The following is a 21,602-nucleotide window of genomic DNA, read 5'->3' as shown; positions in this document are numbered from 1 at the left end:
ATCTGATTGTATTTAGAAAATTAAGACCAATAAGAAAATAATGAAAAGCTCAACACTTATATTCAGTTTAGAGTAGATTTTGACAAACCCACATTACAAAGTTAAACTTACAGTTTTGTACAAACAAGAGTAAAACTGTTCGCAAACTCAGTCCAAGGAAAAATGTGGGTTATTTTACTCATTTTCATTAAATTTACAACTCCCTCTGTCTAAAATACTGGCATAAATCAGTCTGTAGTTTAAGCATGTGAACTTATAATAGAAAAAATGTAAAACCAGAATTCTACTTAATTTCTTTTGCATTTAAAGATCCTTGGGGGAAACTGGTTTAAGGGATTTTTAAAACAAAATAAGTCCTTTTCTATCTAAATGAACTTAACTAATTTAATGTAAGGCTTTTTTTTAAAGGATCCACTCGTATCCTGAATCACATTTTGAAACACCTCCAACTGTGGTTTACATCCAATTTGCAAAATCAATCTGGACACAATCTAGCTATCCAAAAAATCAAATTTGGGCAGGCAGTCTGAACATAGCAATAGTGACAGAAACCACTTTCAGAGGTCGTGTAGAGGAAGCTCCTCTGGCAGTGTGCAGAGGAACAGCAGTATGTTTGGGTTCAGTAATTTACTGCAGCCCAGCAAGCTGTGGATCACCAGAGGGCCGTAAAGCACTCACCGGTGGTCTGCAGGCCCATCCTCATGAAGCCATAATGTGGGGAAAAATGGGAGTGGGGAAAAATGTAGTTAGAATAAATAAAAATGGACTCATCCATCATGTTCAAACCAAACCATCTAAATGTTAATAGAAATGCACAAATAAAAATTACTACAGGATCAATAAATTTGTAGTTAAAGCCACCAGTTTCAGAAAACTCATCTGCACACAATTAACAAACCAGAAACAAAAAGTGCGACACTGTTCCTCAGAAAAAGCAAAGAAATAATAAATAAAATAATTCAAATAATAATCAACAATATACACTTTAAGCTCCTGCTCCCTACTGTGCCATACTAATCCCTTAATCCCTAATTCCCTACTAATCCCCTACTAATTCTTAAGTTATCAGTGTCAGCACTTGAAAAATAAAAGGCAAATTAATTTTACATAAAGTTTACATTAATCTTGTGTGCAGTTAGATGTTCTAATTTTAAACAGGTGTCCAGTAAGTCAGAACAACTCAAAAAAGAAAAAGATATGAATCATCAAAATTTCTGATAAATTATTTAATAGAATTAAAAAACTAAACAAAACAAAACAAAAGTTTTCACACTGTACACAGTGGCACTGCTTGTTTTTTAAACCAAAATCCATCAAACTCAGTTTAGCCGCACCCGTCTCCAGCATCACATTGTAACACTACATGCACAATTAGGTTAGATTTTGTTACCACAAAAAATAATAATCCCACATTAATTCTTTCTAAACAAAAAAAGAGAGAGAGAGAGGAAGGCAGGGATAAAGAGATGGAGAGAAAGAGAGGGGATAAGGTTCAGAGGTGATACAGTCTGCCTGTGTTTCAACTACACAGAAATAAACAACTAAAAAAAAAGTAAACATGAATGAAAACAATTCCATAATTCTTTCAAGTCAGAAAAGCTGGCCAGTAATAGTGTGTAATGTGTTTTAAACATTACACTAGAGCCATTTTAAGACATTTACCTTTTAAGTCAGTACACAGATACTGGCAGTGCTGCTGTTGTGTTAACCCTTATTAGTCTCATGTTTAAGATTTTAGACATTTCCCATTCTTTCATGTTGCTGTTAAACAAATACCATTTATATTATAGTATATAGAGATTTTTTTCCTATCGTAAATCATTAAAGCAACCATGAAAGCGTTTTGTGTAGGTCCAACAGAATTCAAGACAGACTCCAGTTCAAGTAGTGTTCATATATATTTTTCCAAATCACTTTAAAAGTGCAGGAAAGGGAAAGAGATTATCAGAATTGTTTGAGATGTAAAAATGCACTAGTATTCCTATTCCATTGGCAATACTTTTTTTGCAGTGACTAGATAAAGATGTGTTCATTTATTTGCACATCTGTGTCAGAAATTAGTGCAACTTAACAGTAGTTGAATTCATTCACTAGAAGGGGTGTCCACAAGTATATAGACATATAGTCTTTTTGCACATGTGACGGCTGTGAATGAAGAATGACAGAATAGGCATTAAACAGTCGCTATGACCCTGGTTAAAAATAGGAACCAATAGTGAAACAGGCAGTGAGTGCACTGATGCTAAATATGAATAAGTAAGAGTTTATATGAACATGGAACATTTGTTTCATATCTAAATAAAGGTGAACTCTGGTGTAAAATAGACTTAAGGTGTAGTAAAACGTGAAAAAGAGTACAAACTTTTGTTAAGTAGCCCACCTCCGCTCAACCCCAGTATTCTAAAATAAATACAGTGCTTTTAGCCAATGCTCCCAACAGGCTTACAATGCTAGCGATAGGGGCATAGTGTTTCTCATGCAACAAAATGGCTATTTTAACATAATTAACAAACTAAAAGTAGCTCTACACTACATTCAATAGAATTTAAGTTCTCAATGCCTCGTTTTAAAGTTTACAGCTAGTTTATTTAAAAAATACTGTTTATCCACACAGTACATAAAGGTAGTTCTTCTGGTGCCACCAACTTGGAATTAAGTCAATTTTGAGAAATTAAGGTAATTTTAAGTGAAAAACATAAATGAATAGGTAGGATAGGGGAACAGAAATTTAAACATTCAGTGGAAATGCATGAATTCTAGCTGTTGCTGAAAATATCTCTATTAATATTCATGAATTTTGCTTCTGTTCACCTATTCTACCTATTTGTTTGTGCTCGTCAGTCAACTTATCATGGCTTAATTTTAAGACGGTGGGGGCGACGAAGAAATACTTTTTTGATAAACTACCAGAACACTTTCAAAGTTCTCAGCGCCTCGTTTTAAAATGTTAGGGCCCTCAGAAATATACCAATTAAATTTGGAGCTACTTTGAGCTTGTTAATGGTGTTAAAATAGCAACACTATGCCCCTATCACTAGCATTTTAAGCCTGTTGGGAGCATCAACTAAAACCGCTGTATTTTAGAATGCTGTGGGTGAACGGAGGTGGGCTTTTTAACAGATCATACTTATGTTTCACTGCACCCTAACTCCATTTTACACTGGTTTTCTCCTTTAAGTGAGATAAGTGGGATAAGTTGCTTGCTTTAAATATTATACATTTAGTAACAGATCACTTTTCAAAATAAATTTACAACTATTTTTAACTCTAGACTTAAGTCGGGCTGCACAATAAATAATTAGTAATAATGTAACACAAAGGTGCCCAATCCGCTAATGTTGCCAATGTGGCTGCAGGTTTTCACTTTAACTGACTTAAGAGCACAGCATTAGGTGCCATTTTTGTTCAGACTGCAGGCAAAACTGATCTGATCAAAATCAGATCTAATGAGCTGACTATCCACACTTATTTGTAAGTGATCAGACTGGATTTGTGTGATAGGACATCACAAATGTAGCTTTATTATATTGTAATCGCATTGTAAACCACCTCCAAATGTAGCAAAATTCTAATGAAAATTTCGTTTTCTAGTCAAAAATCCATCTCAATACAATCTAGATTTGGAATAGCAGTCTGAACATAGCCTTAGTGTTGAGATGATCTAAACTCTGTCAAGATTTACTGGTTAAAATGAAAATTTGGAGCCACACCTGATTTTTCTGGATAGTTTTTCTGAAAAATGTCAGCTTCTTTAGACAATCACATGATCCAACAAATAAATAATTATGGTGAAATTAAATAAATGGTTTAATGCAAGGAACTACATATTGCAATCACAATATGTAGAAATGGCACACGTATAGCAACATATTCTGTCCATATTCTGCTTTCTAATCCAGAATCGGTGCCTGAAAAGCCAGCCTCCAGGGTTTATTATAAGCTTAAGGTCCACAAGTGGTAAACAAGATAATTAATCTTAGATTCCTTAATTAATACTGAGCACCAAGAGCTTGTATCCTGGACAGATTAAGATTAGTCCTGCACTGCTTAGGCTATTTGGGCTTTTAACAGAACCAGGCTTAATCTGTGCCTAGGTCATACGCTCTGTGAACATGTTCCACTGAAGAACAGCATAGCTGTCGGTCTTGCACGAGAAGGCACAAGTGAAGGCTAAGTGCTTGAATGTCCTGTATGAGTGTTTGCCACAAGGTGGCAGTTTGATGGCAGATCAGCTGAATAATTATAATAAAGTTATAGTAAAGATTTTTTTTACAGCAGACTTGTTGTGCAAGGCACAGTTAGTGAGTTTCTACTGGGTTTGAATTTAGCACAGAAAGATTAAGCCAAAAGTGTTGACTGTCCAAAAGAGACGTCTATATTTGTCTCTTGTTATTGGACAGAATAGACTTTTGCTTAACGTACTTGGCTTATGAAGAAATGCAGCTTTGCAAAATGTATCCCCTTGGACTCCTTAGTGATCTAATATTCACCCAACCACACTATTGACTCTAATGTGTTAGGATGCTAGAGCAGGTTCAAGGTGTTTCAAAGCCCCTCCCACCAAGTGTAAGCTTCCAGTGATCAGCACATGAATATTAGCGACCTCTCTCAGTGGCACAGCTTTAGCACTGACACTAGCTTTCACAGGTATGAGTTGCTTGCTGGGGTCACAAAGCACTGGGTCTCTTCCCTGTGTGATCCACCGGAGGGCGCTCAAGATGCAGGGAAACACCAGTGTCGCACATCGCTGCTCCGCCACCAGTGGGAGGCCACCACCAATCAGAAGCTCTGCCTCCGGCTTCTCCTCCTGACCGTTTAGGACACGCCAGCTCTGCTGGTTGTCCAGACAACGGGTGAGCATGTTCTCCACAGAGACGTTAAAGTTCTGCTGATCTGTAAGTGAGGAAAAAGAGCAAAATTACAATGCTGCATAACCAGAGTCGTATTTGTGTAAAATCATACAATATTCCTCTACACCTTCAGTCCACATGATTCTTTCTCTGCATTTCTAAGCTTTTTAACAAATGTTCATTAGGGGGTGCTTAACGTTTGATTACATGTGATTCTTTAGCAGAGTTTCAAGTAAATTACACATTCAAACCGTAGAAAAAAAAACAGAATTGGCACAAAATATCAATTCTTAATTATTTACAATACTGATTTAACTAGCTGTAGCATATAAGAGTAATTACACATCATTTTAGTGATATCACATACTTTGATGTAAAACATTACAGCTTTTGACTGTCTATTTTAATTTTAGTTTTAACATGTGGACAGTATGTACCTGGGATTTTAGATTTTAAAGCTTTAACAGTATAAACCATATTTATAGCGTACATTGAAAAACAGAGTGGACTCTTTAAAGATAATGCTCTATAATCTACAGTCAAATGTAACGTGTGTAAATATGAAAATGTGTAGCCATTACTGGAGTGTCTGCTAACCTGCATTGCATGAAGCGATGGCCTCTGTGATATTCGGGCAGAATACAGCAAAATCAAAATGACATGGCTGTAGAAAAACATACATCATCAGAACAGCAAACAGGATTCATTTGTGTGATTCATTCAGACATCAATAAGTTAACATCAGCTGACACCAAAGCCACTATTTCACACAGAGAAAATGTTTCCACTTAGGGATGCAATGAAGTGAATTCTTGTCCAGTGCTGACATCTGATATTACACATGTATGTATCTGCCACCGTTGCTCTTGATGCCAATGCTGATATGCACATTTCTAACTTACAGAGTGATTAGACAACCTAGTACAACTTGAAATGTAACATTTATCATTCAACCAACTATATGCAAACATTAAATTGATCTCATGAGAAACCTGGTTTCCCAATTTTGGCCTCACATTAATTTAGATTATTGGTTTTCACACAGACTTTTTTTTAATTAACAGGTTAAACAAAGCAATAGATCTACTAAAACTAATAAATTAATAAAAAATAGCCTAAATCAATCATGGCCAGTGTTGTCCAACTGTTGTAGAATGGTCAGCGTAACATTCAAACATTGCCCAAATCTTGGCCTAAAAAATGAATAATAATTTGAAAAAAATAATAAGTAATAAAAAAATATATATAATAATTGGTTGATACCGATATAATTCCAACATCATTGTGATTCCCTAATTTCACTCCCAGTTCTGATTTGGTAAACGTTTACTCTCTTGGCTGCATCCAAATACTTATCAGATTAACTTTAATTTGATGTGAACTGCAGTTTGACTACACTTTAATACTGGAATTAGAAATCTGAGGATGTAGATTGAGATCCACTTGAAGCAAAGCCAAAAAAAAAAAAAAAAAAAAAAGAACAATAAACACATAAATGGTCTTACCACAAGCAGTTTGAGCATGGCAGCACAGTCCCTCTCTCCTGTAGCATTGAACAGCAACACTCTTACCACTGAACCCCTACAAACATAGGAAAAAATAATCAGATTTATCTCAGGCTATAATCTTGCAATTATCAGTAGTAATGACTGGTTATGTTGTACTGCCACATCATGTAATGTTGTTTTAATCAACTAAAACTTGAGATGAACTGATTCATTTTTTGAACTGTCCATGATTGCAAATAGTTCTTCAGCCCCATCGTCACAAACTTGGTAATGTATCGGCATGCAGGACTTCTTATAATGCTCCATGAATTGTCTATCAAGATAAAGTGTCATAAAAAACTGCAGGTTCAGGCAACAAATTGACCTTTTGTAGAGCTGCAGCAACAGTAAAAAACACCACCACCACCAACACCACCATCAACAACAACATATCAGATCTAAATAGCCCTCAGGGTCGGATAGAAATATCATACGATACACACCATCAATTAGGGCTGGCCCGAATAGCGTTTTTTGAGCTCCGGATATTCGGCACTGATTCGAAGCGAATATTCGAATATTCGTTTTTTAAAAAAGAGGTAAAAATAAAAAAAAGCAAATCACGGCCCCTTTAATCCACTGAAAAATGTTCAATTTGCTCTGACCGACGAGACATATTCACCCCGGATTTTTGGTGTTTTTATCCCGGATTTTTGTGTTTTCACCCCATATTTTTTCTGTGTTTTTAGCCCAGATTTCTTTGTGTTTTCATCCCGGAATTTCTGCTGCCCCACACCGCGGCTTATCCGCTGCGTAAGCAGGCTTGGAGGCTGCTGCTGCACGGTTTCTCCGCTGCGCAAGCCAGCCCAGTAAATTGCTGTTTGTGTTTTCACACTTAGGCTATTTGCTTAAAAAAACAAACAAAAAAAACGTTTGTTCAGGAAGTATTTTATATTCTTAAACATTGTTAATTATATTAGAGGACAGTCATTGTAAACTGTACTTGGTCTATTTCGGTTAAAGGATTGTGCAGGGCATATTACTGATTTTGTATTTTTGCACTTGGGCTATAAGCTCAATATTAAATATTTCGTTTGTTTAGAAATTATTTTATATTTTTAAACCATGTTAAATTATATTAGAGTAGAGGAAAGTCATTGTTAATGACCTTATTGTACTTGGTCTATTTCGGTTTAAGGATTGTGCAGGGCATAGCCGTATTACTGATTTTGTATTTTTGCACTTGGGCTATAAGCTCAATATTAAATATTTCGTTTGCTTAGAAATTATTTTATATTTTTAAACCATTTTAAATTATATTAGATAAGAGGAAATTCGTTCAGACATCATTTTTGTAGGCCAGGCTTTTGTAACCGATTTAGCCCCTACTGTTGCCACATTACCCCTTACGTTTTATTATATAAATCAGTTTCGAAGAGCCTGCATTTTTTTTTATCATGTATAATAGAGGTCTGCGCGAGACTGATTTTTAAACCCACTCTTCCACGCTCCCGCGTTTCTGTCTCGTTACCGCGCCGCAAAAAAATTGCTTCTTTTAATCCCGCGCCCGCCCGCCACATACACATTTCTGCCGCTCCCGCCCCACGTTCCTAATATAAATTAAATAAACTACATTTAATGCTTCAAATTTACTTATATATTTATTAAAACAGCAGCGCTGAATACTGCGGTCCCGTTCCAGTCCAAACACCATCGGTGTGTGCGTGTGTGTGTCGGTCCATCCTGCGCGTTGAGAGTTTTCTTTAGGTTTTTTTTTTTTACAATTATTACAGTTTTCTTAATTATTTATTAATTTGCTCCCGCATCGTCTGGATTAAACTCCCGCTCCAGCCAATAACAGTTCAGTTCTGTCCCGCGCGCAAGATATTCTGACGGGACCCGCGAGAACAGAAGTGGTTAGAGTGAGGTGGAACTCTGGAAAGGAGAAAAAAAACGAATATCCGAATACCAAAATTAAAAACCGAATACCTACTCAACGAACGAATATCCGAATACCCGAATATTCGGGTCCAGCCCTACCATCAATACTTACATATCTAGTTAAACCCATTTAAAAACCTTTAAATAAAAAAATTAATTAATAAATCAGGACATGTAGAAACTCACGTGGCTTTTGCCTCACGCTGTGTTGCTGCATCACTGAACCAGTTCACACAGGCCTGCATGCTGCGTGTGGTGTGAGCTCCATCCAGAAAGTAAGTGATGCTGCCGTGGGTCAGTGTCTGATTCCGCCCCAGCCATTTAGTATCTGCCAGACCTACAAACACACAAAACAGCACGGATTAGCTCATAAGCAAATAGATAACCTAAAACCCACAGATTAAAGACTAAATGGGGGAAAACTAGAGATGGGTGAGGAATGAGGTCAGTGTCCTCACCTTTCAGCATGCGAGGGGTGGGCTCAAATGCTGGAGCTGCGCACAAGCCTCCAAAGGCAACTGCAGAGGGGACCGCTGGCTCAGCTGGAGACATAGAGAAAATAAACAAGGTAAATAAATGTGTTACGGTCATTTTAGCTTAAAAAATATTAAAGCCACAGATTCCTTTAAATCATTTTAAAGTCCACCTAGTCAATTTTAACTCCTCATATATTTTCTGTAGTGGTGTTACAACTACCATATCAATTGTAAGATAAATGTTGAACTGTTAAAAATGTAGATGGCCTTGAACTTCTGTACTGCTAGTTTGAGAAAAGGGTAGCCAGTGACAGCCAGTGAGTTATAACAGGAAAATACATTTCTCTTTAAGACATTAAGCAAGTTTATTTAAACCTTCATCCATTATTCTAAGGATGCACTGACATGAAAAAAATGGGCCCTTGCTTATTTGTGAAAGAATTAATTAATAAATAAATTTAAATTTTCACTGTATCAGTAGGGCAATCTGTCCAAAAACTGAACCTAAAGTGAAGGTGAGCCATGTGACATGACAACAACTCAAAACATTTAAGTAAATACATCAAGGAATGGCTTAAAAGAAAAAGAAATAATTACAGAATGGCCAAGTCAAAGTCTGGATCTTAATCCTTTGAGAAGCTGTGGGGTGATTTAAAATGGGCTGTGAACCCCTTAAACATCACAAATCTAAATGATTTCTGCTTGCAGGAATGGGCAAAAACCTTCTTTCAATCAACATAAGAGACTGGTAGATGTTATAGTAAATGTAATCAAGGTTTTAGTGTAATATTAGCGTCTTAACCTTTTCTGTACAATAATTTTACATTTTTGTTTATTACATTTCAACAAAGTATGTTTTAAAGTATTTACAATTTTTTTGGTTTAGTTATATAAGCCCCATCTCTCAATAATGTAAAAATGAAGCTCAAACCCCCATGTTTGAAAATGTTTAAAAAGACAAGGGGCTTCTTGGGGCATCTTATTTTATTATTATTATTATTATTTTTATTTTAAATGACTGTAGTTCTTTGACAGGTGCGCACACACACACACACCTGTGCTGCAGCGCCTCTGGAGCCAGCTGTGTGTAAGCTGAAGTGCAAGGGAGGCGTTAGAGTGCTGGTGCAGCCCGGCCAACCCCAGCTTCAACGGCTCCACTCCAGAACTCTGATACTGACCCAACTCAGGACACACAGAAAGGGGGCACTGCACATAGACAAACATTATATATTACTTTACAAGTAATATCTGGAACAAGTATATAAAAGCACTGAATAATTTTATTACTTCTGTTTCTGTTAATACTTTGTCCTCTGTTTACCCTGTACTTTAAAATGGTCAGAACCTCACAAGACCACCACAGAATGGGTATTACTTTGGTGATATCCAATCACTGTTACCTCTATTACTCTCCTACCTATAGCTGATCTACCTTGTAGATTTAAAATCAGTATCAGAAACTCAGTTTTCAGTGGTCACAGGATGCTGCATGATTCACTCATACAGGAACAACACACTACACTACAACACACTAAGTTCATCATTCAAGTGTCACTGCAGTACTGAGTATGACCCATCTCCTAAATAATACCTGATCTGTGGTGGCCCTGACCTGTGAAGAACAGGGTGAAAGGAGGATAATAAAATATGCAAAGAAACAGATACAGGACTACAGCATGTCATTATAGAACTACAAAGAGCTCCTATATGGCGCTCATAAAATGGACAATGAGCATATAAAAGATGTGCATATTACATTGAGACTTGACGTGACATTGCATTTTTTTTCCTTTAACATATACGTGTGTGTGTGTGGGTCTCACCCCAATCTCTTCGGCTCTCTGCTGCAGAACAGTCATTGGTCCCACTTGTTGCTTCACTGTGAATGCAGGAACTCTTGGCTGCACATGATCACAAAACAGGTCACTCATTAAATTGTTTCCATGCAACAACCAAATACAAATACTGTATTTTTGCAACTATGAGGTGAACTTAGAATCCTTAAGTTCCCAAAAATCGCCAGCATGCCCTTTAATCCAGTGCATTTTATGTATAAATTTTACCAATCAGGTTGTAAGGAGCAGCAAAGCCACTCCGCTGAAGTACAGCTTTATACAGGAGTTTAATTTTAGTTCTCCAGCACCGGAGCTGGAGTAGCATTAGCTGCTAATTGTCATTTCCCTGATCAGAGGGGAGTATTATCCACTGTAGCCTGCTGCTAACCCTGGCTAGCACTGCCAGAACAGTTAGCCTCTAATGCTAATGCTCCAGCCTTAGTGCTGTAGAAATTTGAGAATCTAAGCTTACTGTAAAAAAAAAAAAAAGCGCTTTACTCACCCAAATTAACAGTTTTGTTTACTTAGTTTAGCCTTACTTAACCTAGTTAGCTTCCCCCCACCACCACCCAGCGATGAGACCTGCTGAATTAGAAGTTCCTATAGTGTTTTATTTAAATGCGGCTTATGTATGAAAATAGACATTCATTAATAGTGAGCTTAATAATACAATGTGCCTTGTAGTCTGTAAAATACAGTAATAATAAATGATAATAATAATAATAATAATAATTTCACACAAACCTTAAATATTCCTCCTTTCTGCCAGGCAATCTTCTCTATCGTGTCCCCTAGAATACTGGTGTGGTCAATCCCCAGTGAGGAAATACCACACACCCATGGCCTCCTGCACACACAGACAATAACATTTATAGACTTAGATAACACCTATAAATGTGTGTAGTAACAGCTGGAGTTTTAAACTCCTTGATCCAATCAAGTCAGGTCAAGTCAATAATATAGTAGAATAAAAGCCTGAAGCTGGTATAAGCAGTAGTGCAGGTATGGGGTGTGTAAGTGCATGTTTGTTCTTGAAAAGTTCCAGTACGGTGTTAAATAATAATCACTGCTGCTGCAAAAAAAAACTTAATTACATTGGATTTTCTTTTGCAGCATATAAGTTCAAGGACAACCAGCACAAACCAGTCAAAAGGTTCAATCTGAAGAATAAGAATAAGACATTTTAGAGGCTTTGTATTGGTGTAAGATATAATAATATTGTTCTAAAATACAAGCTAACAATACTAGTTTATATTCAAAATCATAAAGTATACATATAATACTGGGATAATCCCACAGCTCAAAGTCTCCTCTGGAATAATATGCTTCATGTCATTGCTCTATGCTTTTTTTAAGGAGCAGATGAGTCTAAAATGATAAAGAGGAAGGCTTGAGACTTGAATAATAATTACAATACATTAACTGTTTATAGGGATTTATCAAATATGTGGCAACAAAAAAATATGTCCAAAATGTAAAAAATACATAAACAAATAAAATAATTAAGTGTACGACTAAGTATGTGAAAAGGCAGCCTTTTTACAAAATGTCTGTTTTTGCCAGCTAAAAGATACAAGCTGTACAGGGGTGAGATAGTAATGTTATCTGAGCTAACTTAGTTGTAGCAAAGGCACACTGCTCAGGTACAATTATGACTGGAATAGCAATGCTGAATTAAATTAATGCTTTAATTTGCGCTGATTAAGTACATTTATGATTGTAATAGCATTAATGAAGTAAATGTATTGTGCTTTGATTGCATGTCTGAGGGATATTAATATTCTGTATTTGCTCTTTCTTTGAAAAGCAGGACAAATATACCACATACACACTAGCATTTATTCAATGGTGAAAAAAGTGGTAAAGTGCTTTGTATTTGGTATTTTGTTCAATTAAAAATATATGTTTTATAAGTGTTTACACCGAAATTACAATAATAGTTACAATTTAGATTAAGTAATAAGTGAGCAATATTTGGTTAAGGAAAAGTAGAGTGGACAGTTTATGTAGGCTAGTGCCACATGAACAAATGCCTAATTAAGTGTGTATAAACACGTGAACTCTGGAGTCCTCCACAGACACAGTGTTAGACACGCTACACTGCAGCTCTGGGAACGAGGACAAGGAAATGATGGGGGAGGTACTGTCATAGCCATCAGCTAAGTTTGCAAACTGAGGCATTTCAGTTACTCAACAGACTAAAGGAATGTATTTCTTACCTGATAATATTTGTGCAGTCGTAGGCTCCTCCTATTCCCACTTCAATGACCGCTACATCCACCTTTACAACATACAAAACACACAGACACACATTTACACACACAGAAGATTAAAGCTAGTTATCTCTGCATACAGTGGAAATCAAAGGTCATATGAGTTCTCTGAGACTGTAATCTAGAAGTCAATGACCAGATCAACGATGAAAGTGAAACTCTGCTGCTGACGCAAAAGAAGTTTGTAAGTCAAGCCATTAATAAAACTGGAAAAAACTCTAATATATATAAAAAACTAATAATGGATGGATGGACTAGCATTCTGAATTTGTTCTGAATTTTATGATTCTGAACTTGTAGGCACTGGCTGTCACAAAATGCATTAATGGATCATCAAGTGGCAGCTATGCACATTGTACTGGCAACACTGGTATACTTATAGCTCAGCAAGTAATGGATTACAGTTACCTGGCATGAAGCCAGCATGCCATGCCATAAAAAACAACATGGGGACTAAACTGTATGAGTGGTGCAGAGACTAGTGTGTATCTCCATGCTGCTGCTGCAAAAAAAGGGCACTAGACCCCCAACACTGCCCCTCTACACAGCAGCTAGGGATCATGGAAAAAGGCATGGTGGGAATGTAGTTCCAAAGTGTTTGTAGCGGGCCTCACATGTAACAAAAAAGATTAAACAAAAAATAACACAAAAAATATTGTATCGACTGTAAATCCATCTTTTGGCGCCTGTAGGTCTTGCAGGTCATTAACGTCACTCACCTTTTCCTGTAGGAAAGCATGGAAGGCTAGGATGGTCAGGAAGCGAAAATATGCTGGCATGCTGCCGCCATGGGAGTCCTAAAACAACAGATGAGCAGGATCACAACACCAGTCTCAAGTCCAGTGATGAATTTCCCTTAATTATCAACACTGGCTCATCAATTTAGTTTAGTTTGTGCTAAATTAAGATTTCTTTATAGGGTTTGTGTGGAAGTGCATGCACGAGAGAGAGAGAGAGAGAGAGAGAGAGAGAGAGAGAGAGAATGTGAGCATAATGCTGGAAGTCTCCCTCACATGTTCGGCATGCTTCTGTCATTAAGACACCAGACGGCTTGCATTTCCAGTCTCATGGTGAGCACGAGGAGTGCTCTTATAAGCCATTTATGAACCCATAAGTAGTGTTGGATATGTTCGGTCACTAAGGTGTGCTATATATTGTATCATATTTAATAATATTTCCAATTATTTTGACAAAAAAAAAAAAAAAAAAAAAAACAGTAATTTTTTTGTTTTTACTGAATGTATGAAACTGATATATATAAGTAAATAAAACATTTATAATTTTTTTCGTTGCAGTAGTATTCTCTTGAAATCAATGTTTGGTCATACTGCCAACAATATTGCTATTATAAATAATAAATATTCACTAAAATGTGTGTGGCTAAGAACCTCTTAGTTTGACAGGAAATGTAGCAATTTGTCTTCAGGCAAACGTTTCATTTTATATGGTTTTAGCCCCCAAAAAATTATTTTTACGCATCCCAACAAATAACCAATCCTAGCATGTCCATTTTGTGTGACGTATGAGTGCAGACAATATTCAAACAGAACTACAAAAAAATAATTAAATAGACCTGTGTGACACAAAATGAAAAATGGTGAAAATATATCTTAATTAAATTTTCCAGATGTAGTGTGACATTTACAATTCTGCAACAGTTCTGTGACATCCCATTCTAAAATCATATGCATTCATTTAATATAGAGTGGGTCCACTTTGTCAGCTCTAACAGCAAGTGTGTAATTTGTTTGATGCACATGTGGCAAAGGGACTAAATGAAATATCTGAATGCAATGATTAAGAAGTGTGTCCCATATTTTTGTCCATATTGTGGGACAAAATATATATGAAACATTTTGTCAGTAAGTTGTTAGTGGAAGATGTGAGAAAAGTGAGGGGGGAAAAACTATATTTGACATTTGTTTGGACTGAAGAACAGTGGAATGACTTTACTACATCTTTTCCCCAGCCTTTGTCCTGGAGAACCCCTAACCTCCACATATGGGGACATATGATACATCTAAATCCTCCTTAGTGGATGTGTTACAGTAGAGAAAATACTAAAGCTTTCCAACATGGTACATTAAGAATTTCAGGAGTACCAGGGCTGGGAAGTTGGGTTTATGAGAAATCAGAGGGACCACGGACAAAGGCTACAAGATCCGGTGCCATCCAATGATGTACCCATCATGAGCATGATAAGACCAGAACCCACCTTAGTCTCTTCCAGTCGGTTGTACACCTGCCAGAAGTACTTGGTAAAGAGGTCCTTTCCAATTGGACGTCCGTTTATACGAATCCTCTCTCTCACCTGCACCAGGTGTGGGGAGCTGAAACAGAACAGAAAGAAACAGCTTAGATTGGCATTTGAATCATCTTTGGTATTCTAGTGTCTGTATTTGCAAACAGGTTATATTTTATATAACATTATAACACAACTAACAGTTCAATGTTTGAGCGTTTCTAATAAGAATTAATTAAATATCAGGCAATCAAAATGACTTGTCAAATAAATACTTCCAGACAAATAAGTGAAAACATTTACAAATAACTTATACTGCATTTGTTTGTTTATCAAATGTCTGGCTGCCAATCTGTGTATTTCACTTATGTGTAACTAGAATAGCATTCTGAGGTCAATTTCTAACAAACATTGCACTGGAAATCTATGATGAAAATTGCACTGCAAAAGTACATGTAAGATTAGAATAGCACTGCTGAGGTGAATGTGTTATACTGTGTGTATGTATGCAGAGATAATAAAAATATTTTTAAAAATGTGTTTGATAAATGTTTTTATTTTTACTACTTTTGTCTAATTACAGCAAATGCCAACAGGTGTTCTGGCAAAAAGAACATTTGTTAAAGTTGCACATGGTGTCAATATTTTCCAGTACTGCTGCCACAAGGGACAAGCAGTTAAAATGACACTGCCTTTTACGTTAGCGATTGTCCAACCGAGCAAAGTCCAACAAAAAACACACACACCGGTTACACAACCCTCTCCTAAACCACAGTCTGGTCTCAACCAGTATTCTCTCACATTCAACACACACACACAGACACACCCCCACACAATCTCTTACAGTCATTAGAACACTTATATTTATACACACTGTAACCAAATACAATTATTATGATTTGTTGAGCACAAACACATCCAGATTGACTGCACACTTGAGTAACACTCAGATTTTTGTGTTGCCTCACCTGTAAAATCCAGTTCGAAAGCCATAGTTCCTCAGAATCTGCTCTGTGAAGGCACATGTTGAACCCTGTTGAGATAATGATTTCAAATGTCACGACTGATGTATGCACTGGACATCAACTACTTTGTTCTGTCTAATAAAGTACACATAACTTCCCTCTCCAAACAATAGATATGCTATGGAATAAAAGATCTAAAACAAAGGTTTACCTTTCCCTTAGTTCCAGTAACATGTATGATATTGAGATGATCAAGCTCCTCCACCTGAAAGTGTGTGAAAGAAAGACGATGACAGACAGGTGTTTATAAATGATATTCTGGTTGGTTGTACACTTAATGAAAAATGCCATCTTGCACCTAAATATGACAACAGAACAGACTGAGGAGCATATCGACAGTAGTTTTGAACTACAGCACCTTCTTAATCGGGGCAGGCAGCTAGACAGCTATATACAGTGTGAAAACTATCAAGAAAAGTAATTTAGAATGAATCAACAAAACGCTGCACAATCAATACAAACAACAATAAAAAAAATGTGTGTTTCTTTTTTTCTTCTAGATTCAATTCACTTGAAACATGCTCGAGCCCCCGGGCCACCACACCTCCCTAAATATAAACACATTGTGAGCAGATACCTTGAGGCCTGCACGCTGTAAGAATCCCCTCATAGCCTGCAGCTGGATCTCTGGATGTCCCCGTTCTCGGCGCACCTGATCCAGTGCATTGGCGTTTGTCTGCAAGGTGTTAAGGGTACATACCGCATCCTGTAAAGGAAAAATAATTCTACCCCATTACAAACAGTCTTGCCACAAAAACATCATCTAAGATGCTTGTTAGGGTCAGGCATGAACAAGAAAGAACACTTTTAACACTCATAAAAAAAATAAGAATACAGTACACTTGAAGTAATATAAATATTCTGGCTTTGTTACACAGTTATGCTGCACAGATCATTTGAGCTGTTGCAGTGCTATAAAGCAGCCAATCAGAGTGTCATTAAATATATTGTCCCAACACAAAAAGAAATTAATTTCAAAGCTAAACTTTATATTTTAAAAAAGGATGAAGAGTACAATTTCTAGGGATGCACCAACGTGGGAATTTTGTGCCGATGCCGACACACACACACACACACATATATACATACACATACATATATATATATATATATATATATATATATATATATATATATATATATATTTATACTTTAGAGAGAGAGACTAGACCCCCAGTATAAACTTAGAAACTGATGTAACATTTATTTGCCTTGCAGTTTAGCTATGAACAATCTGTATGCAAAGAGGAAAATTAAAAATTTGTTTTCACATATTTTGGAACTGTATTTGTTTTGGATACAGCTTTAAAACACACTTTATTCAGTTCGTATTTCCATGTCTTTTTCTAAACTTTGAGTATTTTTATGGTAATGTCATGGTAATTGTTACTTTTTAAATCCATGACTTTTACAGGTTTTTCTTGACCGTACAAATCCTGACAATTTATTAAATAATTAATTCAACTTAATAAATACTTCCCTCGGTTTAGTAAATCATTTCCGAGCGAGGAAGCTTTAGCTAGACTAAAGAAACAGTTAATTAAATCAAAGCAATACATGTTTTAACTGAAGGTAGAGAGTGAGTGTGGGCTGGTTTGTTGTTTTGGCGTGACAGGAGCGAAGAGCCTGACAGACTTCTGCAGTATAATTGTTTTATTTAATTTTTAATTAAACTGCTTTAGTTTTGCTTCCTCCTACTTTAATTCATGTTTCCAGCACTTCTACCTCAGTTTACTCAAAAATACTCCTCTGCTTCGTTAGTTTTGGGTTAACTCTAGCTAAGATAGCTACCGTTAGCTAACTAGCCTCAGTTGAAGTTCAGTCTCGAGCGCGCACGTGGCCACCGTGTCTATCTCTTGGAAACAGACACTGGCTGTCAAATACCGGGAGCTGTACCCGGGGTGTGGGCTACAGACCCGCTCTCCCACCGCTCTGAACTCTTCTTAAGTGACACCGAACCAGAACCAGCGCTTCTAAAACTTCCCCCAAACACACAGAAGAACTTTATCTGCTCTCAGACAGTCAGACTGTTTATAAACTCTCTGTCTCTCTGGCAGTAAGTAAACGGAACCCCCCTAATCCAGGGAATGGTCTCTACCTGTTGAACACCGCTGGTTTTATTTATATATACACACCCTGCAGGCTGAGCGGTTTTCCTACCTGGTACTCCATTCTACGGTAGCGCGGCGCCGCTTTGGTGCTGGAGAGTTTCAGCAGGGGTGGCGCGGTCACGGCGGTCCACTGGCGGGAGCGCGGGAAAGCGGCGAGCGCGGGCACGCGCACGCGCCTGCATGCGCGTACTACCGGGCCGAGCAGCATAACGACTCGTGAACGCGCAGGAAGGCGAGACCAAATTTGGTGCGGTTGTGTTTATGTCGGAACGAAGGGGGGCCGTGATTCACCCCACCACACCCCTCCGCAGCACTCCGCCAACCGGGGCCAGCATGGCTCCGCACGCTCCGCTCCCCCCGTTAAACACAGCAGTATAGGGGGCTGCAGTCCGGAATCTGCCGCCGTGTCAGCAGCGAACAGCACATGCAACACTGCTCGGATATGACGGGACTCACGTGCTCGGCCGCTGCACGGCGCTGCTAAAAAGAAAGGGGAGGCGCAATAGCGCGCTCCTCTGGCCAGGACCCGTAACACACCCCAAAACCGGAAAACAGTGCACGAGCGTTTCCTACACCTGCTTGAGTAGACTGAGCAGAATTAATCTGTTCAGTCCACAATATCAGTTTAGCATGGAGCATACTGACAACGGGATAAAAAAATGAATGTAAAAATACTTTGATTTTTAAACTACAAATGTAACAAGGAGCAAAGTCAACATTCACATGTTTTCAATACGTTTAACACAAAGCCAAATCATTTTGAAGTCCTAACCAACCTTTAGAGTGTTTAAAACATCAGCATTAAGTTGTGTTAGTAATATTTAGCCAACATTGTAATGTTATTAACTTGTCTTAGAGTTGTTAATAAAATACAATCTTTCCAAAAATCCTGTAGCTATCTTGCTTGAGAAAAACAGATGTTATGATGATTCTATGTCCGTCAGCGTTACAGAAATGTGTGTATTCTCACTGGTGACATTTTTGACCGGATTAAATGTAAAAAAAAAAAAATGTTTTTCAATGAAATTCCTTAGTTTTGCTTGTGCACACCTAGTGTGACTACAGCACCTAAGCCTCGACCATTTTTTTAAGGAAAATATTTAACTAATTTCACTATGCGAACTCATAGACTGCGTTTTTTCTATTCTGTAACACGTGCTTATAGCGTTATTGACTTTACTTAAAATCTACAACATTTATTTTGTTTATAAGGTGGATTATTATGAAAACTTATTTAAATTTAATAATGTCTGTGTTATTAATCCAGGTCTTTTGCAGTAATAATAACGCAGAGGGTCATTTTCTAACGCATTTAAACAAGAAAAGTTCAGCACCTTTTAAAACAATTTATTTACTCCTGCACATTATTTAATTATAACAATAGTAGCAGTAGTAATAATAATAATAATAATAATAATAACAATGAAAATGATAAATTATTATTATTGTTATTATTATTGTTGTTGTTATTATTATTATTATCAACGCTGATGTTATTATTATTGTCAACAACACTGATATTTGTATAATAATAATAATAACAATAATAATAATCATTATTATTGTTATTATTATTGTTATTATTTTTATTATTATTATTATTATTATTATTATTATTATTATTATTATTATTATTATTAATATACTTGTAATGCAAGTAAAATTCTGCGTAATTTAATGTTTTTTGCCTTCAGGGTTCACCACAACATATAATCGCACTATAATTAAGATAATGTACTAATAACGATGTTATAAATATTAATCTTTTACAGTCAGACACGTTTAAAAATTAGAATTAATTTAATGTTCTTTGCCACCAGGGTTCGCCACAACATCTAATTGCGCAATAATAGAGAAAACTGTATTAATAACTGTGCTATAAATATAAATATTTTACAGTCAGACACTCATGGCATTTAAAAATAAATATATAAAATACGCGTTTCTATGGCTACAGAAGTGACGCGGCGCGCGACAGCGTTCAGTGAAGATTGCTTGTTTTGTTTACAGAGTTCGTAAACTCTAGACCAGCAGCAGCAGCAGCAGGTTTTCCCGGAGGAGATTCAGCGATTTTTCGAGAGCAAACCCTTTTATTATTTCATATTTACTGTTTTATTAATTGTATTGTGTTTTACTTATTATATTATTGTTATATTGTCTGTATTGTCTGTTATTAATCTTATAAGTTTGTTTTTCAGGTGTCGGAGGCCGGTGAGGGTTTACTGACACCCTGCGGTCCGACATGGAGTTTTGGCGTAGCGAAGAGCATCGCCTGGAGGTTAATAAACAATTATCTAATTTTACACCAAATATATAGTGAAGAGATAAAACTAGAGGTGGAGCAGCATAAATTACAGCAGCTGTTAGTTCTGCAGGCGGAGTGTGAGGAAGTGATGAGTAGCTAGCCTAACCTAGTAAGCATAACATTAGCATTTTATTTAATAACTGTATCAGTCTGGAAAGGGTTCCTTGCTTGGGTGCTATAAAGGGTGGTATATGTGCTCACAAATATCATCAAATAAGCTCTAAAATGTTCACTGAGCTGCTCACAATATCAGCATTAGCAGGGACAGTAAATTCGTGTATATATTTTTATGTCCTATTTTTTAAAATGATTGTAAAGTATATTGCATGTATTTCTATTGCAGGGGGCTTCTGGTGGTCCAGGAGACCCCTTCATTCTGCTGCCTTTTTGTGTAAATCTCTTTCAAACTTATTTTTAATCTGCCTTAAAATGCAGCCTGTTTAGTTTATACTGCAGTGGATATAATCCTCAATTGTGTTTTTATCCCCATGTTTCTGAAGGGCACTGAGGAGCTGAGGGCTGCCTGTTTGCAGTGGCAGGGTGAGGGTCCAGACCCCTGGACGGAGCTCAGGAGGGTCCAGCATGAGTTCCTCGAGGGGAAGCTGAGGGCCCTCATTGAGAAGGTCAGTAAAGCACAATGAATAATTAATTAAGATGCAGATAAACATCACAATCACATTTTACACACTGTAAATGCTTGTATATGTCAACATATGTTGATTATTGGTTTTAAAAATGGTTGGAATTTTTTTTGTAGGTGGAGTCTCACTGCGCACGCGACTCTACCACTCTCCTGCCTTTTTGCGTGAGTCTCTACCAGACTGTTATTGTTGATTTGTCTAAAAATGCAGCGTGTTTAGTTTATATTGCAGTGTATATAATCCTGAGTTGTATTCAGGAGGAGCCAGACCCCTGGACGGAGCTCAGGAGGGTTCAGCTCGAGTTCCTCGAGGGGAAGCTGAAGGCCCTCATTGAGAAGGTGAGAAAAGCACAATGAACAATTAATTAAGATGCAGAGAAGCATCACAGTCATAAAGCTGCTTTCAAAACCAAATAC

General features: G+C 37.0%; 2 protein-coding genes and 1 long non-coding RNA gene across 10 annotated transcripts in view; 1 reads left to right on the top strand and 2 right to left on the bottom strand.

Annotated features, from left to right (window-relative positions):
* rpl35 (ribosomal protein L35) overlaps positions 1 to 21,602 on the bottom strand; it is a 657,733-nt gene that overhangs the window by 174,233 nt on the left and 461,898 nt on the right. The window lies entirely within an intron of this gene.
* Positions 1,212 to 18,688, bottom strand: fpgs (folylpolyglutamate synthase). Its single transcript, XM_007233983.4, has 15 exons — positions 18,290 to 18,688; positions 16,707 to 16,835; positions 16,281 to 16,334; positions 16,073 to 16,137; positions 15,078 to 15,192; positions 13,582 to 13,659; positions 12,809 to 12,870; positions 11,334 to 11,436; positions 10,578 to 10,655; positions 9,810 to 9,960; positions 8,737 to 8,820; positions 8,465 to 8,615; positions 6,356 to 6,431; positions 5,448 to 5,514; positions 1,212 to 4,893 (listed from the first exon to the last, which is right to left on the bottom strand). Exons 1-15 carry the CDS (start codon positions 18,446 to 18,448, stop codon positions 4,517 to 4,519), a joined length of 1,749 nt encoding a protein of 582 aa, XP_007234045.2. The 5' UTR covers positions 18,449 to 18,688; the 3' UTR covers positions 1,212 to 4,516.
* On the top strand, positions 20,850 to 21,351 carry LOC125782390 (uncharacterized). The gene is made up of 3 exons (XR_007425039.1): positions 20,850 to 20,936; positions 21,046 to 21,168; positions 21,303 to 21,351. It is a non-coding gene; the product is annotated as an uncharacterized LOC125782390 (long non-coding RNA).

This window comes from Astyanax mexicanus, chromosome 17 (assembly GCF_023375975.1).
Source record: "Astyanax mexicanus isolate ESR-SI-001 chromosome 17, AstMex3_surface, whole genome shotgun sequence".
Taxonomy (NCBI): domain Eukaryota; kingdom Metazoa; phylum Chordata; class Actinopteri; order Characiformes; family Acestrorhamphidae; genus Astyanax; species Astyanax mexicanus.
Note: the sequence above shows the minus strand (reverse complement) of the source record. Positions and strands in the feature narration are given on the sequence as shown.